Here is a 27994-nt window from a genome sequence, read left to right on the forward strand (position 1 = left end):
TTTCATATATATATATATATATATATATATATATATATATATATATATATATATATATATGTAGTAACTAGTAGTAATATATTAGTAACATTTAGTAATGATTCAGATTAACATCAGATTCATGAATATGATACCTTAACTGCATGCTTGTTAGACAGCACTACATTATGACTTCATAAAATTCTAATTCTAATTCTAAATTCTTGATTATTCCTAACGGTCAGTGGTAAGGCTGCATTGGTCTTTCTGCATAATAAAGGACAAACAGCCTTTGCGTCAACACGCAAACTTCAGAGTGAAACTTTTCTACGGGTGTCCTCCGGTTTGCTTGTCCAGAAAAGCTGAAAAGACTTGCACAGCCCAGCCAGGGACGCCAAATTGTTGTGGAAATTGGACAACACTCGCAGACTCGTCCTCTGAAGGTAAAAAGTTTTATTACAGAAAGATAGTTAATAGAGGATAGAATAAAGCAGGATAGAATAATGAGAGCGCTCTGAAGCCCTTGCACTAAACTACTACTATATATATGAAACACAGAGCATGACATAATTCTGTGTACCGATAAGAAGCAGTTTGAGGCAGTTCAAACAGGCTTTGTTTTAGGATCTTGGAAGATGTTTAGATGAACCTTGAACAGAAGAGCATGTTTGTGTCTCTGTAAGCAGATAAACATTCTGTACTGATCTCAGTGACATGACATGGTCTTCTTAGGCATTATCTTCACATGAGAATGAAACAGAACAAGAACAAACTTATTACAAAGTAAAAACGAGTAATTTCCCCTCACATTTCCCCCATTTTATCATTACAAAATATGATAAGTAAAATTAACAGAGAAATTACAAGGCTGTGAGTACATCAGAAATTCAGAATCCTTTCACGGTTCAACTGAATTCAACATGATACAGACATAATGAAGGCAATAAGACTGTTTTTGTGGATATAAAGTATCCTGTAGTCAAGCAAGCTCATTTAGGGTGAAATGAGAATCGTCATGGTCAAAGGAATATTTACAATAGGTGTGAAATGGATGTCAATGGGTCGTCATTGTCAGTGTCACTGAGAGAATCTGATACCCAGTCAGGTTTAGGATACAAGAGAGGTTGGTCATCATAGGGATAGTAATCAGTCTTTGTCAACATCAGCGTTTGGTCATTAGTGATTTTCAGCGTGAGAGACTGCTCCGAATGAGAGAAACAATACAAGGCGAAATGAGCAAGACAAGAAGAATTATTACACCTATTGGTAGACAGACGGTTAATATCCATGAGCCCCATCCCCCGAGTTCAGCGAATCAAACCCCATCTCGCTAGTCTGTGGAGGGTTGCGAATTGCACACCGCATGTGTTCAGTGATAGAATAATCATTATGTGTCTGTGTGACATTGTGAGTTTGGACATGCCAATAAGCCTACCATGCATGTCTTTGGACTGGGGGAGGAAACCAGAGTACCTGGAGGAAACCCCTGCAGCACGGGGAGAACATGTAAACTCCGCACACAGGGCCACGGTGGGAATCGAACCCCCGACCCTGGAGGTGTAAGGCGAACGTGCTAACCACGTTCGAGTGAAAATCGAGTGAATATGCATTCTCATGCACAGACAGAAAAGGTTCAAAATGTGTGCCAAATCTCTCGACATTCAATTAATCATATAACCTATAGGTTCAATAGAGAAAACCTTAAGAATGTAAAAGAGTTTACCTGTGAAGGCGAGTCCACATGCAGCAATTTGGTAGGACTTACAGTTTTCTCTTCCCTTATTTATTTATTTATTTATTTATTTATTTATTTATTTATTTATTTTTTATCTCAGAATTTACTTGTGCCTTAAATTTGCCAAATATATTATGTACCACTGATATGATGGAATGAGTCAATGGGGTAACCCGCTTGATAATAACCCGCCGCAAAAATACTGCGTCTCTAGTGCTTCTTAATAAGTACTCTCTTTACTTATTTATTGCTCGAACCTGACTCTTTCCGTTAGCAAATATTTTTACCGTTATTATCTCTCTCTCTATATATATATATACCCGTCGGTATAAATTTTAGTTTTGAAGCTGTGATCTAAGAAACACCAATCTCTCTGCCATCGCAGAGGCGAAGTTCCTGGAACTTCTTATAAGAAATTGCTCCATGTAATACTTATTTGTATGTAATACACGCATTTCTTAAATCATTGACTCCCTTCCATACAGACATCAATACACTATGACTTCATAAAATTCTAATTCTAAATCATTGACTCCCTTCCACACAGACAGCAATACACTATGACTTCATAAAATTCTAATTCTAATTCTAAATTCTTGATGATTCCTACCAGTCAGTGGTAACTGCCTTTGCGTCAACACGGTCTTCAGGATGAAACTTTTTCGAGCGGCCTCCGGTTTGCTTGTTGTCCAGAAAAGCTGAAAAGACTCGCACAGCCCACCCAGGGACGCCAAATTGTTGTGGAAATTAGACAACACTCGCAGACTCGCCCTCTGAAGGTAAAAAGGTTTATTACAGAAAGATGGTTGATACAGGATAGAATAAAGCAGGATAGAATAATGAGAGCGCTCTGAAGCCCTTGTACTAAACCACTACTATATATATGAAACCCAGAGCATGACATAAATCTGTGTACCGATAAGAAGCAGTTTGATGCAGTTCAAACAGGCTTTGTTTTAGGATCTTGTAAGATGTTTAGACGAACCTTGAACAGAAGAACTTGTTTGTGTCTCTGTAAGCAGATAACCATTCTGTAATGATCTCAGTGACATGACATGGCCTTCTTAGGCATTATCCTCACATGAGAATGAAACAGAACAAGAACAAACTTATTACAAAGTAAAAATTAGTAATTTCCCCTCACAGTATGCTCGCTTAAGTTGAATATAACAAGAATCAGGAAAACAGGGGTAACAGACTGGACTGGAGGACCAACAGCTAGGCGGTCTACAAGAAGGGTATGAGCAGACTGACCACACTACTTCCTGAGGAAACTCAGATCCTTCAATGTATATACCAAATTGTTTTAGACCTTCTACCAGTCTGTGGTTGTAAGTGCAATATTCTTTCCTGAAATCAGTCGGGGGAGCAGAATCGGAGCAGGTGATTCAATGAATCTGAATATGCTAATCAGGAAATCTGGGGTTCTAGGCTGCAAACTGGACAACCTGAAGGTGGTGGTGGACAGAATTGATAGGCTCTTGCCCCCCTGCAGGGTAGCTTGCAGTGGTCCCACATGGGATTAGTGGCTGAGCCAATGTGAGATATGTATGGGTTTGCCCTAGCCACCAGCTGCCACTGATGTAACCCCTGCTCTGTTATTTATATGTCCAGTAAAATATAAGAAATGAAAAAGAAACAAATACAATCCAAATTGTGGCTACAAACATTTGGAAAACCCCTGAATTATGTGACGTAGAATAACAGGGGAAAGTCTTCAAGGTTCATTTGGAAACTGAAACTCTTTATTCCTGGCACTAGGTGTTCACTGATGCAGTTTCTCTGGAGTTTATTTGAATAATGCTGAGCACAGAGACGAGGGAGGCAGGAGCTGTGACCTCAGCGTGTTCAATCCCAGTATAAATGACACAGATACAACACACTGCAGGGGGAATAAAAGGACGTTTATATTGTGTAGCTATTATACTGTGCTGCCCAAACACCACAGACTGAAATTATGAGGAAACTAGCCTACAGAATTGGCCTGGAATTTAAATAGCTTCCAACATCCTATACAAATCCACGTGGTAGTGTATGAAATACTGGTGTATGGATTATAGTGCAAGCTCATGTGCATTAGGGATTTATTTAGGATTCACGCTCGAGTGAAGAGGAGCTCGTTGCTGCTCGCTCTGCGCGTGCGCGACACCCCGGCGTTCACATGTCCCTCCCCTTTACAGGCGCGCCCCGAATGCTGACCAATCAGAGCGCAGGATTAGTGAGCGATTTGGCCGTGGCCGAGACAAGCCGACGGTGATCCGAAGATGGGCCGAGGCGGAAAAACGGGACCAAGGTGGAAAGATTAACGACCGCAGCATCGGATAATTACGACTTCCTGTATTCCCAGGTGTTTGAAGAGAGAAAGAGATATTGTGGAAATCAGGTAAGCAGCGGTTTATTTATTTCAAACCAGGGCTAAACCGTTTAAAAACGATTAAACCGGCGCATCGTTAACAGTTGAATTCTTTAAACCATCACCTCAATCTGGATGAGAAAGATTTTGGCGTTAAATAATGCTCCATGGACATGAATAGAATTGGTATTGCGTATTAAATATGGATAAAACAGTATAATATTAAGACTAAATCCGCGCTATAGCAGTCTGTGTAATTCAGGCAGATATATGGATCTCCGCAGTGGATCCCTCTCTTTAATAATCCCCCTAAATGATCACAGCATGAAATATGGTGCGGCTGCCCCACTCTCTCTCTCTCTCTCTCTCTCTCTCTCTCTCTCTCTCTCTCTCTCACACACACACAGTCACACACACACTCACACACATTACTACAAACAAACTCTGCGGATATCTGAGATAAAATTTTGGTGCCAAACGTATCACTAATGCATTGGCGGTTCACATCATTTTAACCTTGCTATAGGGTTATTGGGGTTGCCAGATTGAAACTGAGACTGACGTTAAAAAAAAAATTCAGCCTCAAACTGTAATTCAGTTATGTGCAGAAGCACAAAGTATTTATCTTGTCCAACTCTATTTTAACAGACCTACTATTTATTGTCCCCCGATAACCAATGATATGTTCAGTTTGTTGCATTTGTCAGATTTATTTACAGGTTTAATTGTCGGGTTGCCAGATTGGGTTTAATGTGTAAAGGTGTTTTAAATCACCACAAATCAGCATAAAACTGCAATTAAATTATATACACAAGCACAAAGCATTTATGCATTTATTCTATTATATTTAAGCTAAATTATATGTACTAATACAAGGAAATTTTATCCCGATCCCAACAAAAAACAAACAAACAAACAAAGCAGAAATAGGCCTACTGTATAGTTACTAACCCTGACTGAGAAGTAGTGTTAAAATTTGTCATCGGTTTCATCTGTGTGTCTTTCAATTTGTGCTGTAAAAAGGTCTACTAGTAGAAACAAACTCAATCTGTATTATTAACGTTGTGTTTTGGTTTGACACTAATTTGGCAAATTTGTAAAGTTCTGCAGTTTGCTGTATTCAGACCTTTGAATACCTATAGGGTTACTGCTGGGGTGTACAGATTGAATTTACTGTATAATGCTATTCCAAATGATTAAAAACCGGTCACATTCGATATATACAAGCACAAGGGAATTTATCCCATTTTACTGGATAAAAAAAAACAGTCAGAAATAGGCCTACTTGTTACTGGCACCCCATTAGAAATGAAATCAACTTCAGTGTCACCTGTTTAAGCAGTTTCTGCCAATTTGTGTCATAAAATGACTTGTTACTAATATACTTAATACTAATTACTTTTATTAAAGGTTGGTTTTGGTTGAACAGCAAATTAGCAAAAATGTGCAGTTGATTGCATTATTTCTCTCTACTACTGGGCAGGGGTGTAACCCGGCCCTGGTATTCGGGCTGTAGCTCTGAAGATTTTTTCTTTAGCCCTGAGCAATTATCCACTTGAAGCGATTTGTCACAACGTAACTGAACCGAACACGGTGTTGTAGTAATTTTATATCTTCAGTGAATGGAGGCGAGACCAATCAGACAGGGTTTACAGGAAAATATGTGGAAATACTCGTGTCTTATTGGCTGACAGTCTCTCAATTCTGCCAAACGCTAGCTCACACAGTCAGTGTGAGGGAAAATGGATATACGACAATTTTTTTTAACCAGTAAAGGGGTTAAAACTGAAACAGTAAAATCCCCTCATACTGAGCAGGAAAACAAGGTGTGTAAATGTCTGTATGAGTTCCAGTTTACGTGAACATGATATGAGCAGAGCATAAGGAAAGATCATTGTAGCAGACAATGATAGCTTAGCTGTGCCTCCCAATGGCTAGCGACACCAAACTAACCTAGTTAGAAAAGTTTGATCTTTTATTGGACTGATAGTCCTACAAACAGTGACAACACCCGAGGCAGGTTTTATGATAAAATCCAACTTTTTCTGATCATGTCAAACATGATCAGTTAAGTTACTTCAGCGTCCATAAAACAAAACTTAGGCCACTAGCTGAAAAAATGCATGGAGAAGAATCTGGGCTCAGCCCAGGATGATTAACAGTCCAGCTAATGCCCCGGCTACTGAGCATGCCAGTTTGACACAGCTCATCCATCCATCCATCATCTTCAGTAACTCCTTTATTGTGGATCAGCCATCCCAAATGAATCCAGCCTTAAACTGTAACTGAATTATCACTAATGTAAATTATATCTACCACCACAAGGGAATTTTATCCCATCACAAGTGGATTAAAAAAACAGTTAAGCAGGAAATCCACTCAGTCTGGCTATTAGACAAATGATGGCAGCAGGGGTACCACAGAGGTTGTCATCTTTTTGATAAGAATATGATACTTATTACACATTAATTGTCATTTCTCATTTCAGCAGCTCTGGTGTATTTGCATTGGTGACGTGGACCGAAGGAGAAGGGTCAGGAGTGTTTCTCTCGGAGCCTTGACCAACACCAGCCAATGAGAACATCATTACACACTTACTGTCTTTTCCATCCTACGAGCGCACATACCTATCAAGCTTACAAAGGAAAGCAATCACAAGGTGATCACACACACTAGAGGACCCAAGACCAGAGGCTTGAGATGACATCAAACCTTATAGATGCTGCCAATGAAAAAAAATGATGAAAATGAATCTGGGATTTAAAAATCCTGTCTACAAACCTTTGAAGTGTGTTTAGTAAAAGTGAGCTCTGTTTTATTTTTTCCTCTTCTGGAATACGGAAGCGTGTGGACATCACTCAAAAAGCCGAGACGCTGATTCAACGAAAGGTTTATTTATATTTACTGGGCCATGGGTCGAGTGACCAACAGGACCTCATCATAAATTGTATTTCCGTCCATCACCATGGATGAATGTGAGACGAGCGCAGAGATTTGGGAGCCGCCTCTACACGGACTCCATGGGCCGAACCGCATGCGGCCTTCGTCGTACCGGGCTTTGCGGAGTGCAGTGTCCAGCCTGGCACGAATCGATGATTTCTTCTGTGAGAAGATTGGCTCTGGTTTCTTCTCTGAAGTTTTCAAGGTGAGTTTCCTTCCTCCCCCCACCCACCCCAAAATGAGAATATTTACTTTAAACTGCCCTTTACTAACTGACCATCGCTATCAATTGACTTTGCTTTCACTGTGTCTGAGGACCACACATGCAGATTTACAGCGTTTGTGATTAGAAACTATTCATTATTCTTCTCATATTTAAATATTCTGGATACTACCTTAAATTGGATACTATCTTAAATATCGGAATGTTCTATAAGAAAAGCTAAAGTCCTGTATTTCATTTATGATTTATAAGACAAGAACAAAAGTTCAGACCCATTGAATGTGTTAAAAATGGGTTAAAAATCCAAAGGGTTAAAAATCACTATGTCTTTCATTAATAAATTGACATTTATAATTGTTAACAAATGACATAAAAATGGTAAGAAGTTGGTTATTTTCCAAAAACAGCACACCCTGAAGTGTTTTATTCCTCTTACACCGCAATAGTTTGCCAACAATGATTTAAATTTATTAATGAAATACAGTTAGTGATTTTTTTTAGCCATTTAATGTTTAGGTTGTCCATAAAGCAAGTATGTTTCTGTTATTACTTGTGTTATAGCAGTTATAAACAGTTGTTCCTCCAACAGCCTCGATTTTTCTTACTACGTTAAAAAATTAGCTTGTCTTGTTGCAGAGAACCCAGAAAGAGTAAACTGCTCTTTTCTGAAAACTTACTGACTGTCACAAAGCCCTGACAATGGAGACGCCTTCCATAAACGTTACCTAAACGTCTTACAGAAAGCTTCACCATGTCAACAATTACAGGATTTTCTTTAGTGCATTTTTTGGTTTATTATTAGGTTTAGATTTGGTGTGGTTCCACCATACATGCCACTGTGAATAGGTTTCTACCATACATGTGATCATGTAGAGTAGAATGAGCAAATTAATATAAATCTGTGATTTGCATTGCAGCCAGAACTATTCTGCTGCTGTTATAGAAATATAATCAACAAATCCTGACCAATCAGAATCGAGAATTCAGCAGCACTGTTGCAGAAATACCAAGATGAAATTTTGAATATCATTGCCTAGTCATAATTATCTCCCAATCTTTCTTATCGCAATATTCAAACACACTGCTTTACATTCCTGAATGGTCAAAGTGAATGACCTCTCCTTCTTCCTTCTTCGTAAATAATTAACACACACCTATAGAGCTTCTTTGTGACCGTTATAAAGCTCCTGTACACTACGAATTGGTAACCTTGAGCAAACATTTTTCCGCGTCACTTCCTTTCGCATTGTTTGAAAATCTTCTGTGTAACGGTGTGCAAACACTATACGACGTCTGACTTGTTTGCTCTTGACGTGAGCCGCGTTGAGTCATTCCTGATGCAGGACTCATTGGGCTTTAGATACAAAACTATATGTATAAAATTATATAGAAAATTCTAGTCAGAGGATTTCATCACTGTATAGATAAATGCCATATAAACACTAATGTGAAGCTTGTTTTATGTCAACGTCTTAGAATTGTGCCCTAGAGTACGCTCACTGTAGACCACTTCCTCTGACAACATGTATTTATTACCAAATGGAAAGCATTTGAACAATCGAATTTATTGATCAGAATTGCATTTGTAAGATTGTGTGAAGTACAGTGAAACGACTAATTTATATGGTTTTCCATCTTGTCTGTACTATCATGCTGGAGTAATATTGATCAGAATAATAATCAAGTTTGTAATGCCTTCTTTTTGCGTTTAAAGGAGTGTTAAATCACATTTTACAGCTCTTGAGGATGGCGGTGATCAGGGTGGGACATTTTGCATTTGAGAGCTACACTGTTTAATGCTGCACTTTCAGCGTAATGGATTTATTAGGCCTATATATTTATTATATTTGCATAGACATGCTGAGTGTCATGAATTTGATTTGCCTACAAAAACGGCAGTTTGCTTGGGAATTGGGTCGATACAAAACCTGTTAAATGAACATTGATTGTTTAAGTGTTTTACCACTTCATCAGTGTTTTCAATTCAATTTTATTTCTTTAGCTCTCGCAACAATATACATGATCACAAAGCAGCTTTACAAAAAAGTGGATGTAGATTTATTGTTTTTAAACAAGTTAAATTAAAAAAACCCCCAACTATTTCCTATAATCTTCTTTTGTGTACATTAAAAATAATTTGATCTGAACGGCATACGTTTTGCAGTTTATGTACATTTACTTAACTCCTGTTCCCCAAAGAACAATTAAAAAACTGACTTGTTTCTGTGAAGTGACTTAATTTAGTATATATCTTACATGAAAAGCTGTTTAATGAGTAGATCTTTCATACATGCTGCTAATGATGCACTGAAATTCTTGCCCGGGACCAAACCAAAAATTAAGGACACTCTGGACAAGGGGTGTGCAATATGACAAAAATACCATGATAACATCATAAGACATTTCTAATATATATCTAATTTCTAATATATATATATATATATATATATATATATATATATATATATATATATATATATATATATATCAGTGAATTAATCAGTGAATTCGCTTTGACATACAAAGTTTATCACAGTAGTTTTCACTACTAGTGAAAACAAACCCTTTACTGTTGACAAGTTTGCCCTTTTAATAGGACATTGTTATACATAAATGAGCTGACAGTTAAAATATTAAATGTATAGGCTATGATGTGTGCTCATTAACTGGGATATTCTGTTTGGTGTATCACAGCTGTAGTATAAAAGCGATCATTATGCCTAACATTTTAGTAACCCCCTTCATTCCATTGCTGTTCACATATTGAGATGTTTATGGTATTATCTCTCTAATAGACACAATACTCACTTCTCTTCTTTAAGCATTTGTGTGAAATTACTGGTGACAAACATCATAGTACACATTTGCACAAGATAACTGCAGATTGCAAAATGAAAAGAAGAATTCACAGTAAATAGCAGCTTAGTTTCCATTGAAAGACTGAGGCTTGTGGTTAATGAGAGCAGGAGATCATTAGGGTTTATGTGTGTAGGTTGTTTGGTGTACGTGAGGGAGCGCGTGGGGTTACGGTGTAATTCTCGGTGTGATGTCATTGTGACGGCAGATCAGGTGGGATGACGGGAAATCCACAAAGCCTATTAGTGCTGAGCAGTCACTAATACTTCTCCTCTTTCTCTGTCACTGTCCCTGTTACTTATCATTTATAATGCATAACTCTTAAACATGCGAATCAGTATAGAACTGCAGCAGAAACCTAGAAACCTACAGAGCAAATCTGTGTGTAGTGCTGTGTAGTGCCTGTTTAAAGACTCGTTTATATACTCTACTGGCCTCCACCCTTTCCTGGAGTATGAACATTTCCTTTTGTTATTTTTGTTATCATTAGGGTAATGTTGGTCTTATGTGTACACAACATGTAGTGTATGAATGGTGACTTGGTGATGTCTACATCCATTTCTTGTCACGGTGTAAAGTGGATGGTCCGTATCTTAGTTCAATCCTGAGCAAACTTTTCCCTCAATTTTCATCAAAAGACTGATATGTAAGGAATAAGGGACAAGGGGTGTGCTGTTAAAGAAAGATAATCAATGCTGGTGTAGTATGATGAGGACTTGATTGTTTATCCAATAACGGCATGTTCTGACTACTTGCACTACTCTTAAACCACACATTTTCCAACAATTACAATTTCTACAATCATTAAAGGATGACAGAATTTAAAAAAATATATATCCATTTAGAATAGAGGTGGCACAACATCACTTTCTTTACTGATACTGAAACCACTTGTCAGCCTACAATGCACGTCTTTGGACTAGGGGAGGAAACTGGAGTACCCGGAGGGAACCCCAGAAGCATGGGGAGAACATGCAAACTCCATACGCACAGAGTCGAACCCTCATCCCCGGACGTGCGAGGCAAACGTGCTCACCACTAAGTCTCTTTATATGTTCCAGAAATAAATTTCTTTTCCAAATACAGTTCCAATTTTTCCAATCTGTTACAGGATCCGATACCTGATATGTTTTCTCCCATATCCGATCCACCATTTCTTTTGGTGTCTTGATACCAATACTGGGTATCACCGATTGGTGACTATTCTAGTTTATAGTTAATGTTTTGGAACATTCATGGAACATGTTAGGCCCCGTTATCACTTGCATTACAACGGCTATAATCAGGCGTTTTGCCACCAGCCTGTTTTATTTTTGTATATTGCAGAAGATCCTCAAACTTAATTGTTATGTTGTGAGTTAGTGCCCTCATTTCTGTCTTCCATACCGGATTATCACAGAACATCTAAAAACCCATAGAAAACATAATACTGCTGCGTGCTTTCACCATCATGCTGGCCAGCATATTGTAGCACAATCTGCAGCAAGCAGATTTTATTCCTAATATGGAGCTGAGTATAAATCACACACAGGCTGAATGCCAGGCCCAGCATTAGTTTTCACCCTGATGTAATATCAGCTATGGAGATGTGATATTGTGCCAAACAGCACATCTGTATTAAGTGTCATTAATATCAAAATATACACTTGTAGTGAGTACCCTATATATATACACACACACATATATATATAGAGCGCTTTTCTGGGCACTCAAAGCGCTTTACAATGTATGGGGGAGGGGGAAATCTCTTCAAACCACCACCAGTGTGTAGCACGATCTGGATTATGTGACGGTAGCCATAGTGCTCCAGAACACCCACCACACACCAGCTATTAGTGGAGAGGAGAGGAGAGTGATGTAGCCAAATCAGGGATTATTAGGGGGCAATAATAGATAGGGGCCAATGGGGGAATGTTGCCAGAACACCGGAGTTATAGGGGTTATACCCCTACTCATTTACAAGAAGTGTTCTGGGATTTTTTTAATGACCACATAGAGTTAGGACCTCGGTTTAATGTCTCATCCGACCATGCTGTTTTTACAGTATAGTGTCCCTGGCACTATACTGGGACCCACACAGACCATTCCATGCACCATAATATGACAACCTCATTTATACCACTTCCAGCAGCAACCTTTTATTTCCCCAGGAGGTCTCCCATCCAGGTACTGGAAAGGCTCAACGCTGCTTAGGTTTAGTGGGAAACCAGGCAAGAGCTGCAGGGTGATATGGCTCTGGCAGATTTTGGTGACAAGTTGAATCAGTTCACTGGAGAAAGTGAAAACAACAAAATGTGCATGGCAAGGGTACAGTGAAAAACACTGTTCTGTGTATCTTGTGTCTTGTTACACAAAGTAATGTGCTAGGGGTTGCATAGACTGCTCGCAGACAAGGAAGAAGACAAAGAAGTTTGTTCACTGTGATAAGAAGAACTCTGTTGGTGAGCTTCCTTGCTGCGCGCCCTCAGTTTCAGAATGAACCGTTTCAGCTGAGCCACCAGCTCGTCTACATGTGTGTGTTTTAAGTATTGGTGCATCCTTAAATTTGATTACCGCTCATATTGTTTTGCACATTTATTGCACTGATTTTATTTATTTTTTTTTGCTTTAGCAGTGTAGCCTAAAGAAGCCTGTAATTTTTAGCTTGTCTATGGCTGTTAATTGAACTGCAGTTTGACATGTCTTTTGCTGTTTTTTAATCAATATTTAACTAAACTTATACAATTCCCCTAAACCAGTGGCTCCCAAACTTTTCCAGGGCAAGGCCCCCCAAATGGCATTAAAATTTGACCGAGGCCCCCCTTTTGCAAGATGTCTTTAAAACACATTAAAAATACAGACTTCTGAATATATCCCCCTTTTTTTTAAAAATTAATAATTACATCTTACATCTTTACATTACATTACATTAGGAATTGATTGTGTGTGTGTGTGTGTGTGTGTGTGTGTGTGTCTGAGAGTGAGAAAGAGAAAACATACATTTATTTATTTTTCACATCTTATTGTTGAGGCCCCCTGGGCGCCCCCTGGCGGCCCCCACTTTGAAAACCACTGCCTTAAACAACAGAGATATCTTGAATCAGTTTCTGTTTTGATAACTTTTTAAATTACTGATTGATTAGTAAAAAAAAAAAAAAAAAACATGTATGTGAATGTGATCACGACTGAAGAATTTCCTTGTTTTGACTTGATTTGGAATTACACAAAGGTTCATGTATTATACTGCTACACTTGTAAATATGAAGAACCCAGAGTTTTCAAGTGATGCTTGCTAATCCCAGAAAACTCTCTTTGTGTCTCAGGTCCAGCACAGGATCACAGGGCAGGTGATGGCTCTGAAGATGAACACGTTGGCCAGCAACAAAGCCAACATGCTTAGAGAAGTGCAGCTAATGAATCGCCTCTGCCATCCCAACATCCTCAGGTCTAACACACACACACACACACACACACACACACACAAAACACACTAACGCTATTTTCTCGTCAGTTATGTTTGATTAGTCTTGGTTGTCCTCTGCTGACTTTTTGAAAATGTTTTTTTTAACAGGTTTGTCGGCGTGTGTGTCCATGAAGGACAGCTTCATGCTCTAACTGAGGTGAGACTTTGATTTTTATATTACATGGAAGCTCCATACTATTACTACAGGATATACTATTAAAAATAAGAAATTGTCGTCTGGTTTGTATGGTTATATATGGTTATATATGGTTATAGTACATCAATGGGGGTAATCTGGAGCAGCTGCTGGACAGTGATATATACTTATCCTGGGCTGTGAGGATAGGACTGTCTCTGGACATTGCACGTGGACTACAGTACCTTCACAGCAAGGGGATTTTTCACCGAGACCTCACTTCCAAGGTACACACACACACACAGACACAGACACATAATATAACCTGAGTTTACTTCGTATGTAATAAAACACATAGAGTGTGCTTTTATAGGAAAATAATCAAAAACTTGTAACAGTTACTGTTTTCCAATAATGGCACATCCTGAAATGCTTTACTCATCTTATACCACAGCAATTTGGCAGAAAAATGACATTTTTATTGATTACAGAATACTTTTTATCTGTGAAACAAGTTAGTGTTATCGCTTACATCATAGCAGCTATAAACAGTCGTTCCCTCAGTTTCACTTGAAGTTAATAAGATAATACAGCTTGTTACTGAGAAACCCCTAAATGCAGCGCTCTCTGTACTGAAGACTTTCCTGTGGTGGAAAACCTCTAACTGTTACAAGGCACTGACACTGGAGACTCCTTCATTCTAGTTTTAAGTCTTTGTATATTGAGCAGAAACAAACTCCTCTCTCTGTTGTATGTTGCAGAACTGCTTAGTTCGCTGTGAGAACGGTGTTTTCACGGCTGTGGTTGGAGACTTTGGTCTGGCGGAGAAAATCCCTGATTACAGGTCAGTGTTTTTTATATACATATACATTTAAATATACATTAATAAAATATACTTATATGTAACATTTAAAAAATGCTTAAAAAGTGACTAAATCCCAATTCCAAGTCTTATTTCAGTGCACAGATTTATGCATGTAGAGCAAAATGTGAAGGAACATTAATTTCGATGAATATTTATAATTGTTATTTTAGACATTATTGTGCATGTGGTATGACTTAATACACAGTAAAGCAATGTATGATTTTTTTGTATTAACCTAATGTTGATGTGTGCTTATATTTAAAATATATAAATTCAAGCATTAAGGGAAATTATACTGAAATAATGATCATGCACAGCAGAAATAGTTGCTCACACACAGACTTTTACATTAATACAACCAATATAATGAAGTGTCATGAGATGCATCTTAATTTATAGTGATTTTTATGCAAAGCAGACAAAATTTTAAGCATGCATGTCTTACACTCGAGGGGGATTTGTAGTCTGTTAATTATTGTATTCTGCATTGGTCTTTCAGTCCTGATCTGAATCATTTGCATGTACACTACTGGTCAAAAGTTTAGGAACACTCATTCTTTATTTTAATTATTTTCCCCACATTTTAGAATAATAATAAAGTCATCAAAACTCTGGAATAACAGAAATGGAACTATGGGAATTATGTTGTGATAAAATTTTTTTAAAAATCCAAAATAAATCAAAATAATTTAATATTTTATCATCTTCAAAGTAGACGCCCTTTTTTCCTAGAATTTCCAGAAATGTATTCTTGGCATTTTCTTAACCAATTTCTTGAGGAATTTCCCTGAGATGCTTTTTAAACAGTATTAAAGGAGTTCACACCTACGCTGGACTTTTATCGGCTGCTTTTCGGAATATTTCGCTCCGAGTCGTCCGTTGGAAAAAAATTTTTTTGCAAATAAAATGTTAGTTTTCTAACGAAAGAAATGAATACGTCGGAAGGATTATATTTTTGTCTACAACACCGATTTCACACATTTAATCAAACACCTTCAGATCAAAAGCATTTTAAGATCATGAGAAACATTTCACTCAAGTGTCTACAAACTTTTGTCCTGTAGTGTATTAATTATAAAATAATTAATTTCACTATATTTTGCTGATGTAGCGATGATGTTTTTTTGCATGTAAGCATTATTCCAAAGATTCCTGAATCTGATAATGACTGTGGGTTTGAACGTCCAGGAGTTCAGGACATTTATAGCGTGCACTTCATTATTAGCAAGCTTGCAAGTTTTCATAGTATGTAAGTGCGCTACAAATGCCGGTGTGATGCACTTTCTTTCTTGTTATATCAGCTGTGATGTGACTGCATTAAACAGTAATGCACTGCACATGGCATCATGCCCAGTTTAATCAGTGTTCCTTCAGTATACTGTATATCATGTCTTAATCAGATATATCACCTTCAATCCTGGCAGTAACCATGCACACAGTGTGGTTGGAGACTAGAAGGCTGATATTATTTGCCTACTGTTTCTTGTTTTTGACAGGATATCCAAATGACTTTCCCTTATTTAATCTGAGCAGAAATATTATTTTACTAGGGTGATCTAGAGTTATTACGTTGAGTCTGTAGCAGCCACTGTCTTGTTAAAGCTTTTTTCATTCTTTTTTTTTTTTTTACTTTTTAAAATTCTGTGTTAACTCCTAAAACATCAGGGGCCCATTCACAAAGATTTGAATCTTTCCACTAAGAGTTCCTAACTAGAGGTTTCTCCTTATAACTTATCCACAAACCTACTGAGAGGAAACTAAGGAATTTCTAAAACTAACAGTAAGGTCGGGGTTGCTGTTGCTTGTTTCATAAATATAATCCCAATGTACTGTCGCATAAAAAAATTTGAACTGATTTCATACATGAAAACATATATAAAATATAAAATATATAATACACTCGCTGTCCACTTTATTAGGAATACCTGTCCAGTTTGGGTGAGTCTGTGCCCATGATAGCCTCGGATTCTTGTTCTTAGTTGCCAGGAGTGGACCCTGATGTGGTCTTCTGCTGGTGTAGCCCGTCCACCTCATGGTATGATGTGTTGTGAGTTCTGAGATGCTTTTCTACTCACCACAGTTGTAAAGAGTGCTTATTTGAGTTATTATAGACTTCCTCTCAGCTCAGACCATTCCTCTGATCTTTCTCATTAGCAAGACATTCCCCCTCACAGAACTGTTGCACCATTCTGTGTAAGCTCTAGAGATCATTCTGTGTGTATAATTCCCAGGACATCAGCAGTTTATGAAATACTAAACCTAGCCCTTCTGGTACAAGCATCCTTGCTATGATCAAAGTCACAGATATCACAATTTTTCTTCATTCTGATGTTTGATGTAAATATTAACAGAAGCTCTTGACCTGTATCTGCATGATTTATTGCATTGTGCTCCTGCCACCTGATTGGCTGATTAGATAACTGTGCAGTTGTGCACGTGTTCCTAATAAAGTGTATAGTCAGCGTATATTTTCTGCAAACTTAATGTAGGCTGTACATGTGTATTAATTACAGGATTTTTATTTTAATGTACATTAGTATCATTTTACACAGTCTGTATTTAGCACACTACTCTGTAGTGCATCCATTTAGTGTTTTGTAGTTTGTTAACATCTAAAAGAAAATATATTTACAATGCCAGTATAGAGTTTTGATTAGTATATTATGAAATCAACAACTTTCATTTGAATATACATTTGTTTATTTTTGTAATGCTGCAGTTTTCATGTGGTAGCAGAGAGTTGTGTACATTCTGATCTGGTACGGTATTACTTAATCGATAGATAGATAGAAACTGCACATTCATTAAAATACTCCTACAGTCAACATGATACCTTATTAAATCTTGTTCTTATTGAATACGTTAAACACATGAACTGGGTTGTGCCGTTATTCACCAACAGCAGAATGGTGTTGTGAATGCAGAATGGTGTCGTGGCATGGCACGACTTGGCATTAGTGACTTCAGCACTACCATTAAGTGTTGTAGGGCCTAGTGTTTTAGTACTAAAATGCTTTGTGAATTACTGTTATAGTAAAAAAAAAAAAAGTCTTAATTTTAGGGTTAACACATCCATTTTAAAAAAACAGTTTCTCTTAAATTGGCCAGTTCGGAGCTACTTTTAGGCTTGAGATTCTTTGTGAATATGGCCACTGGTTTATGTTTCATCTTATCTAGTACTTACTATAAATTATTCCGTGAAATAAGAAAGGTAAATAGTTATGATACTGTAAGTCTAGACCTGGGAGATTAGGGGGTTAATATATTCTTCAACATTTCATGTAAAACCTGCCAATGTCTTGCAGTGATGGAGTGGATAAGCAGCCTCTGGCCGTGGTTGGCTCCCCCTACTGGATGGCTCCGGAAGTACTGAGAGGAGAGCTTTACGATGAGAAGGTATTTATATTTACATTTACATTTGTATCATTTGGCCCCCTATCTAAAGTGTTTTACAGAAGTACTTTGAAGTCTCTATCAATACACCCATCCTCATACTGGTTTACCAGGTCAGTAACTTGAGCAGTTTGTTTTACCCAACACTAATATAATATAATCCTGCAATATAATCCTGTTTTCTTTTCAAAATAGCAGATAAGGCTGTAAGCATAAGCAGGAGCAATAAAATGCGACCCCCCCCCCCCCCATTTATATTATGAAAGGGCTGTTTTATTCTTAAATGCTCATTCTAATATGTTAGTATTTTAATAGTAAACGCTCATTCACAGAAATTTGTATGGCGGACATTCCACATAATCTAAGACAAATAATAAACAGATTAAAAGTCATTATGTTATTTAACAAAGAAAACTTATAATTTTTAATATGATGAAGCTTTGCATAAGGCGACATTTATTTAACATTTATTGAAGGGATCTCCAGTGGCGGAGCTTTGTAATAGTCAGTAAATTTTTCCACCACAGGATAGTCTACAAGACAGAGGAATTTTTGGTTGTATTAACTTCAAAAGAGAGAGAGAAAAAAAAGACTAGTTGACTTCTGTTATAGCAGCTATAACAGTTTTGTGAACTTTCCACGACAATTAAAGTAATTGTAAACTGATAATAAAATATGACACAGTGTACTGTATACGCTGTGGTATCAGAGGAATAGAACACCCTGGGACATGTAAATAATAATAATAATAATAATCAACTCTGACATGGTAACAGTGACTACGTTTACATAGACAGCAATAATCTAATTATTGACCTTATACTGAGTAAGACAGTATTCTGATTAAGGTGTGTACATGTCTGTAATGCACGTCGATAATGCCACTAAAACAGGAATACTCCACATATCTTAATTCGATTTGTCAATAATCGCTGTGTACACGGTAGTTTCTTAATCGGGTTAATATTGGATTATTGATCATCACAACACCCCATATTTGATTATGTTCTTATAACCCTTTTCCTATAAACTGTTGTATTTTTTTTCTTTACTTATAACATAGGATATGAATCATATTCGTATAGAGGAACTGAATTTTAAAAAAAAAATCAAAAATCAAATGTCATCACCATGTGTGTCTTGACTGATTGACAACATTGTAGGAAAAAGAAAATGGTTTCTTTGCCAATGTAGTAATTTAAAATAGACAATAATGCTCCGTTGTGTTCTCCAAACAGGTGGATGTTTTTGCGTATGGCATCATTCTGTGTGAGATCATTGCTCGGATCGAGGCCGACCCAGACGTCCTCCCTCGAACAGAGGTACTGCTCAGAAAATTAAATGTACTTTCAGACTGTCAGAAGTGCCATAAACTGCACATATGCACTGCATCCCATATGAATTTTTCATATGTTATTGATATCCATGTAAAAGGATCCTCTATTAACTACAGCAGTAGTGGTGAATTTTTCATGACTTCCTTCTGTGGACTATCATGCAAATCAAATTCGCATCCTGTTCAGGCACAACAGTCTTTTGCAAATCTCTCAAGGTTCACAATATAAAACATTTCATAGACATGAGCCACAATTTCCTTGTTTGAATGATTGTTCTCGTATTTTAAACCAAGATGTGTTTAATATTTGATGGTCAGATTCATCACAGCTTCTATCCATGTGTAGGACTTTGGGCTGGATGTGGAAACCTTTGAGCAAATGGTTGGAGACTGTCCACCTGCATTCCTCAGTCTGGCTGTTAACTGCTGCAATGTAAGGGACATGTACAGACACTGACACACACACAGCTACACACACATACAATATACTGTCCTCATATAAGTGTATTTGTACTATGGCTGTCAGAACGAATTTCACTGCTTGAGTAATTGTCCAAAATTCATACATATACGAAGACAAAAGAAATTCCACATTGGCATATTTTAATATCCCATGTTGAGCTTATGGAGTCTTGTAATCTAAATGACTAACTAAATGAACCTTACAGCCCCCTCCGAAACGATTGGTACAGCAAGGCCAATTCATTTGTTTGTGACCATTTGGGTTTGAGATCAAAAGATGAATATCTGAAGATGAATATATTTCTTCAAAACAAATCTGTTCCTATACTTTTGCTCACCTAACAATTGGGTGTTCTGAGGCCAAAAGGTTTTATGTTTTATGTTGTTTAACACATCTAGATGTAAATACTAAGAAATAAAAGCCTTTGGTGTACAGCACAAACAGATGAATCGGCCTTGCTGTTCCAATAGTTTTGGAGCAGACTATAAAAGTATAAGTTTGTTCATATTTAAATGCATTCAAGTTCCAAACCTGTAAAGTACATTTTTAATTTGTAAAGATTGCCTAATTTGCACGTAAGAACATGTTATTGTTTCTTGATAGACGATGCTGCATTCAGATTTGTCTTCCATGTTAAAGTGTACGTTTCTGCCCTCTTCTGGTAGATGTGTGCAGAGAGGCGTCCTTCATTCTCTGACATTGTTGTGACCTTGGAGAGGATGGAGTGGGAGAGGGAGAAGACTGAGACACCTGTTACACTAGGCAAGAAAAGCTTTTGTTTTCTGGAAGAGCAAGCATACTGCTAAATAAATGACACAATTGAGACACAATTGGTCAAATGTTTTTCAAACAAGCTTAAAATCATCACAAGAATCATTACAAGACATGTACTGTAAAGAAAAAATGAAGAAATTAAGAAAAAATGAAATGGCAAAGTTACAAGGGTTATGCTTATGTTCATTTTTTATATCTTATATCACATTGTTATTCAAAATGACCTCTACATATATGCTGGATTTTTTTTTTTTAAAGTGGTTATTTAAAATATTATTTTTGAAAAAGTTAATTAGAGAAATTGAGAAATGCTACTATTGTTACACTTGAGGTACACTGTTAATAATGGGATTTTAAATCCAAACACAACACTACAAAGGTTTTTTTTTATTAAAAAAAAAAGAAAGAAAGAAAATGAGTTAACCCCATAAACCCTGACACTTGGCGTTCCATTCCGCTGGTGGAATGGTGCTTTCTGTGTGTGAAGTTTCATGACTGTGTGCTTAACTGCTGGTGAGCAGGGGGATGGGAAAGGGGCGGAGTTTGAGCCCCCTGCTGGGCAAACAATTCACACCTCCCCACGAAAACATTGAGACAGAAGTAAATCGGAGAGCACGACTAAAGCTTTTTTGATAGTAAAACACCGTATACAACTGCCACAATAAAATTATAACATTTAAACCAAAGATCGGACTTGTATAAATGTTTACTACCTTATACTACGTACATAGACGAAAATCCAGTTCGTTCGCGGTTTTATAAATCATGCAAATTTCCATCGGTATAAAGTCCGTCAGCTTTATTGAAGAAAACAAATGCAAAGTTCCATATTTAGTCATAAATCTCCTCTTCAAAATGCATTAAGTGTTTTGATATCCCACCCTTCTCGAATTTAGTAATTAGCCATAAACTGAAATGAGATACATTCTAAAAAAGTTAATCTGCTTTGGCTATGCTGAGCAACCCGCCTCCTAAATTTTAATAGGGCAGTCTAACTTGATTGACACCCACATGGACCAATTGTAGATACTTTTAGCTTTAAAATAAGCTCAAACTCGACATGATTGACCACTCAGAGGCTGAGAAAATCAAAAGCGTAATCAGCACAATTAAACATTTTACACACGCATCCATTGGTCTTGAGATATGTCAGCGGGTACAGGCCAATCAGCAAAGCGCTACAGGGCCGTGCAGAGAAACTATCAGTAAATGGCTTTTCTGCTCTAGCGGTCTTCCTGCAAAACTTTATACAGCAAATTTTTGCATGTTTGGTTGTTTTTTCTGATCGCTAGTTTTCTACTGGTTTTTGCTCAGCGTGCGATTTATCGGCGTCTTAAAGCGGCGGCGTGCTCCCGAAAAAACCTGAATGCGTCACAGATTCTGGAGGAGTTATTTCGGAGTGGCTCTTTGTTTTTTTTGGAGGAACTCGGTGTGGATTGAGTTGAGGAATATTCCAGCATGGAGTGGGCACGGTCCTTGGCAGGTACGTAAATTATGTTGCTTTCTTTTTTTAAAATTCATTTTGCATGTAGTATGGAAATGTATTTTTTTTACATGCAGTATGAAATTCTTGAGTATTGCATGCAACACGGCAGAAATATTTCCACATGCAACATGGCAGTGTATGTTTTCTATATGCAATATGGGCTGGCTGTGGATCAGGTGGTAGAGCGGGTTGTCCACTAATCGTAGAGTTGGTGGTTCGATTCCCGGCCCACGTGACTCCACATACTGGAGTGTCCTTGGGCAGGACACTGAACCCCAAGTTGCTCCTGATGGCAAATTAGCGCCTTGCATGGCAGCTCTGCTACCGTTGGTCTGTGTGAGTGTGAGTGTGTGTGTGAATGGGACACAGTGTAAAGCGCTTTGGATAAACGCACTATGCAAGTACGCCATTTAACATGGCAGTGTTTGTTTTCTACATGCAACACGGCACTGCATTTTTTATAATAATAAACAACGGCAAATGCACCAGCATGGGTTATATAGAATATATATTATACATAATATGTAGAATTATTATTATTATTATATAAATATAAAAGCCATTTTATTATTTACTATGGGTGATTTTGGGTACTTATTGTACTTTGTATTTATGATTATTTATTGTTACAGAGAAGAAGAAAAAGGCTCCTGATCCTCCTCACACTTCTTCTGAGGCCTTCTACCACATGGAGGTTTCCACTGCAAAACTGACAGCTCTAGCTACCCCCCAGAGAAGTCAGAGGAGAGGGGTCACTCGTGTGTCTATCATTTGAGCCATTAGGAGAGCAAGTGCTCCTTCACCTGGGGCTCTGGCACTATTTTTAATAAACATTATATTTTATAAGTATGTTTCAGACTTTTTGTGTGTGTGTGAAATTACACATTGTGTAACAGAGTTCATGCTACTGCCATTTGTTTTCATTTTGTGCCATTTGGAGAGGTTATTTTGTGCCTTTTAAAAAAAAAAAAAATTTGCTATTTCTAGAAGTCTGCAATTTTTAAAGGCTTTGTGCCATTTTTATAAGCTTTGTGCCGTTTAGAGAGGTTTTATGCAATTTGGAGAGGTTTGGTGCCATTTTGGAGAGGTTTTTACCTGTGTTTGGATGACCTTACACACAATTTTACTGGTTAGAGATAACGTTGTCATATTTTGGGTGTTCATGGACAAGTTCGTGGGACATCTTTGAGACCAAGAATGGAGTTGATATCAACATTTGCTGTGAAGATATAACATTTGTGTTAAAAGTAAACAATTTTTTTAATGATTAAAAAAAATATCTGAATATATTTCCCCAGGTAGGCTAGGTAAAAGAAGAAATACTTGAAATAACTGCTAATTCTTAAAGTCTTAAGTGTCTACTTTCATATGAGCCATTAACCACTACTGTGGTGTGTGATATCACAAAACAAATCAATGCTGAACACAGGTACCCCCAAAACAGACAAAAATGCCATTTTTTGGCTACCACGAAAAGAGGTAAAGGATAACAGACTGTTGCAGAAATCTGTTAAAGCAGATGGATTCATGTTCACCACAATGCACATCTGTCATATTGTAGATAATTTAACTTTCTTTTTTAAATGGAAGTGCATTACAATTAATAGTTTTGTTTTTTTACTATTATAAGGTGCAATATGGGGCAGTGGTAGCTTAACAGTTAAGGCTCTGGGTAACTGATCAGAAGGTTGGGGGTTAAAGTCTCAGCACTGCAAACTGCCACTATTGGGCCCTTGAGAAAGGCCCCTAATCCTCTCTGCTCCAGGGTGGCCTTATCATGGCTGATCCTGCGCTCTGACCCCAACTTCCTAACAAGCTGGGTTATGCAAAGAAAAAGTATTTCATTGTTCTGTAATGTAAATGTATGACTTATGAAGGCTTCTTCTTCTAAAAACAAACACTTCACAGATTAAGTTAATACAAGTACTTTGTACTAGTTAGCAAGGGTGTTTTTGTGGGAAGTCGTAGCTCAGCGGTTAGGACATTCTGCACATTCTAGGACTTCTGATTGGAAGGTTGTGAGTTCAAATCCAGCACTCCCAAGCTGCCACTGCTGGGCCCTTATCTTTCGACTGCTCAGTTGTGTAATTGTAAGTCGCTCTGGATAAGGGGTGTCTTCTAAATGCCGTACATGTGATGTAAGCACTTTGTACTAGTTGGAAATTGATAAAAAAATGGAAGTCACATGCTCAAGCTATCAAGAAAAAAAAATGTCATTGATATAAGTATATTTTAATTCATACCACTGCACTGCTGAATTATCAGACGTGATTGTTCAGAAGGTATTGACAGTACAGTAGTTCTAGCTGCAAGGCAAATCACAGGTTTGTAGGTTATAAATAGATTTAAAATGTGTTATTTAACGAAGAATAATTGATATTCATTAATACAGTGAAGCTTTTTGTAGGTAGACGTTAATTCAACATTTATGGAAGGAGTCTCCAGTGTCAGTGATTTTTCAGTAAGTTTTCACTATGGACAAGTTTTCAGGTACATTCCACTTTCCAGTTGACAAGATGTGTTTTTTTGTCTTATTAACTCTAGGAGAGGGGAGAAAAGAGAGGATGATAATGGGGCGACTGGAACTAACTTGTTTTGTGGATGTTGACATGGCATTTTTTAAGGAGTGCAAAAAAGATGGGATGTGCTGTTGTAAGAAAAAGTCAAGAATGTGGTGTGATACAACCTGAAGTTGATGGTTTTCCTATAAGAGCACGTTCCAAAGTGTTTCATTTATTACATATTATCACTTTAATCTGTGAGCAGTAGATAGTTGTGTATATTTTATTCCGCCGTGTCATAACAGTGCTTTTTGATTTCCTCAGAACCCATTGCTGCTGATGAGAGCCCGTACAGGAGGCGGAGTTCACCGTGCCAGTTGGGCACCCAGCGCCTGGCGAGGAGTCAGTCGGCCCTGTTGCCGGCAGCCTCGAGTCCGTGTGTGGGCACACCGGTGCGCCTCAACCCCTTCTCCTTACGCCATGACCTGAACGGCGGCCACATCAAGCTCTTTGACACACCCAGCAAGTCACTTATCTCCCTGACCTTCACTTTGCCCCCGCCCCCTGAGCCTTCCTCTTCTCCACCACTGTGTGGAGCCTCGACGCTTCGAGGCCCCCCTCGCCGATGCCAGTCCTTACCCTGCACTCCTGATCTGGGTCGACCTTTGACCTCATTCCATGAGCCTGAAACTGAAAGTGTGGAGGAGAAGAATGGAGGAAAAGAAGAGACAGCAAAAGAGATGGCTGGCTCATATGATGCTGGGCAGGACCCTGGCATGGTGCTGGATCTGGACATGGTATCTTTGGAGCGTGTGGAAGAAGAGGAAGAAGATGAGGAGGAGGAAAATGAAGCAGAGGTGGAGGGACTCTGTCGGGTTGAACCCATGGACTGCAATAGCTCTCCTGATGCAGCAGAGGGTGCCCTGAGATCAACAGCAAAGCCTCTCCTTCATGGTTCTTATTCATTCTCCTCTTCCTTCAGCCCTCAGACTAATGGCTGGACAGTACCCATTTCGAATGGCCCCCCATCCCTTTCACCCCTGCACCGCCTGGACAATAACAACAGCATGCTGGGAGTTGGCCGGGTGCCTTGGGTGCGGCTCAGTGGCTACCGCGGTCATCGTGCTCCCAGCCGTCTGGCACCTCCTCCCGAACAAGATGACATCATTTCCTGTCCAGGCTGTTGCCTGGTGGGCTTTAGCTTTCCATCGGTGTGCCTGCGTGGAGCCCCGCCTCCTCGCCGAACCCCACCCCTCCGCCCATACAGGAATCTTAATGGGGGAGATGCAGCAGCTGGCAGGTCAACCAACGGACTGATGTGTCGAGGAGCAAAGGGTCTGGCTCCGCCCACAATAACATGCGAACCGGGTTTGCCACTTCCAGAAGCACAGACGTAGTTAGAGTGCCCTGTAGAGCACTAAAGCACAACCTTGGCACTGTGGCTGTGCCAATAACCACTATGGTTAAACTATTAGTGCTAATGTGCTGTGAGGATGTAAGAGATGGGGTGTTTGGGTGTGCGTGTGTGTGAAAGAGGAAGATAGAGAAAGGTGAAGTGTTATAGAAAAACAAACATGTACAGTATGGAAAGTCTGGCTGTGGTACTTTAGGATACAAACTAAAATCTTTTGTGATGAATTCAGAGAAGGTGCTATTTAAGCCACATTAGACCTTCAGTTTCATAAGCCACTGTGGTAATGTTGCCCTAAAAGACTGTGTGTGTGTGTGTGTGTGTGTGTGTGAGAGAGAGAGAGAGAGTCCATGTATAAATGTGATAGTAATTCAAGCTTATTTATTTATTAAAAAAACACTCATCCAAAACTGAGGATTAAAAGATATAATAGTGAAAGATTGTGTGTGTGTATGTGTGTGTATGTGTGTGTGTGTGTGTGTGTGTGTGTGTGTGGAGAAAGTCTAAAAGTTGTTAATATGTCTAGAATCAATGTGTGCAATAAGTCAACACTGTACATACTGTTTAATTCTTTTTTTTTTTTTTAATGGAGAATGCACCATTTTGAATCTGATAGAAACATGGGTTTGCTTGTGTTGTAATGTGTGTCATTTTTACTGTCACCCTCTAGTGACACAGATGATCCTTGCTGGTCAGGTTTTTTGCTGCTTGTTAAAGTACTATCGTGTACGTGTATTTACAGATTGCTAAACCAGATCACACAGGATGGACTATTCTCACTTCAAAATGTTTTTAAAAAAACAAAACGACTTTTCTATTTGAAACTGTAATGTAAATCACATGCAGGGTTGTGAATGAAACCATCAACATGAGTCCTAATCAAACCGATGAAGGTTTGGTCATTTTTACAAGATGAAAATTGTAGTGAAATTGTAGAAATCTTGAAAAAAAGACGCAACATGTCCTGTGTGTTCTGGTTCACTCCCCGACTGATTTAACAGCATGATTTTGAACTTAACCTCATGAGTCCATCTAAAAGGTCCACCTGCCCATGATGTGAGTGCTGAAAGCCTGTGCATGCAGACTGTGCAAAACACTACACTATAATGTAACACGGTGCTACTCTTGCATAGTACTTTTTTAGGCTAGGGATATGCCTAAAGAGACTTTCCATTTTTATCTAGCGGAAAGCTTTGTTTGAAAATGAGATGTCCACGGTTAAATGGAAAAACATGCTGTTCCCAAAACCAACTGAATTTGCAAAAGATGTAACTTAATCCCAGGGTAAAGTTAAAACAACGTCCTGTGCTCGTCGATCAAAATCTCATTTGACGAATGTATTTTGTATGGAAAGTGTTAATCTGACCATAATCTACTACTGATGCTACAGAATTTGTACAGTTTAGTTATAATTTCTATCTCTTGGATAATAACAGAAGCTTGTGATTGACATGATGGATGTAAAGGCTGAATTACATTTGATTCCTAAGTGTGTATTTACTGTGTAAAGGTTAGCTTTTTTCCCATATAAAAGCACTTAGCACAATGATTATCATCATCAGTTCTGGGGAAAATTAGCTTTAATAAATGTTAATGATTTATGTTATTTATTAAACTGTTTTCAACATTAAAATATTGACTGTAACCCTGTGTCTGGCTAGTAATGTTGCATTGACTCACTAATTTTGTAGTGGGTAATTTTCTAGTGGGTAGCGTTGGTACCTGATATCTGCCATCTAACTATGGTCCACTGTTTGATCCTGAGCCCTAAACAGGAAACAGTTACTAAAGATGAATAAATGAATGAATTCGTGCCATCTTGTTTAGTGGAATTTTTAATAGTCCCTACACCATCCCTTTAAAACAAGCACTTTTCTTTAAGATGGTAATTGTGGGATTAAAAGACGGATAGTATAAAGCAAAGAGCATTTTTGCTGACATTTGCAGTACAGTTAAGCAGAAACACAGGAGGCAAAACAGACTAAATTACGTTTTGTCTAACAAGATACACAAATCAAAAGAAGAAACATATTCGAATAAGCACTTCAACATAGAATCTTTTATCCAAATGTAGGCTTTTATCCAAAACGACTTACAAATG

The 27994-nt window shown here is 38.1% G+C and overlaps 1 protein-coding gene and 1 long non-coding RNA gene across 4 annotated transcripts; both read left to right on the forward strand.

The window, feature by feature from the left end:
• The first annotated feature begins 245 nt into the window (after positions 1–245).
• Positions 246–27646, forward strand: tesk1a (testis associated actin remodelling kinase 1a). Of its 3 annotated transcripts, XM_017463051.3 has the most exons (13): positions 246–422; positions 3895–4097; positions 6556–6726; positions 6912–7212; positions 13389–13510; positions 13637–13685; positions 13805–13951; positions 14426–14508; positions 17835–17925; positions 19161–19244; positions 19605–19691; positions 20387–20483; positions 24807–27646. In XM_017463051.3, the coding sequence occupies exons 4-13, from the start codon at positions 7033–7035 to the stop codon at positions 25877–25879; spliced, it is 2013 nt and encodes a 670-aa protein (XP_017318540.1). In that variant the 5' UTR covers positions 246–422; positions 3895–4097; positions 6556–6726; positions 6912–7032; the 3' UTR covers positions 25880–27646. The 3 variants fall into 3 exon arrangements, with proteins under 3 accessions (XP_017318540.1, XP_017318541.1, XP_017318539.1); XM_017463052.3 differs by having other exon boundaries at positions 6559–7212; XM_017463050.3 differs by lacking the exon at positions 246–422 and adding an exon at positions 2243–2493 and having other exon boundaries at positions 6556–7212.
• Positions 20490–22830, forward strand: LOC124627683 (uncharacterized). Its single transcript, XR_006982148.1, has 2 exons — positions 20490–21978; positions 22614–22830. It is a non-coding gene; the product is annotated as an uncharacterized LOC124627683 (long non-coding RNA).
• Positions 27647–27994: the final 348 nt, after the last annotated feature.

This window comes from Ictalurus punctatus, chromosome 3 (assembly GCF_001660625.3).
Source record: "Ictalurus punctatus breed USDA103 chromosome 3, Coco_2.0, whole genome shotgun sequence".
In the NCBI taxonomy this organism is placed as follows: Eukaryota; Metazoa; Chordata; class Actinopteri; order Siluriformes; family Ictaluridae; genus Ictalurus; species Ictalurus punctatus.

What these genes read in the sequence shown, in the direction of transcription:
- tesk1a (XM_017463051.3), top strand. Translation starts at nt 7,033, where the DNA reads ATGGATGAATGTGAGACGAGCGCAGAGATTTGGGAGCCGCCTCTACAC. An exon ending in AGCTTCATGCTCTAACTGAG is followed by an intron (nt 13,686 to 13,804) that starts GTGAGACTTTGA and finishes ATATGGTTATAG; the next exon opens with TACATCAATGGGGGTAATCT. An exon ending in GAGAGCTTTACGATGAGAAG is followed by an intron (nt 17,926 to 19,160) that starts GTATTTATATTT and finishes TTCTCCAAACAG; the next exon opens with GTGGATGTTTTTGCGTATGG.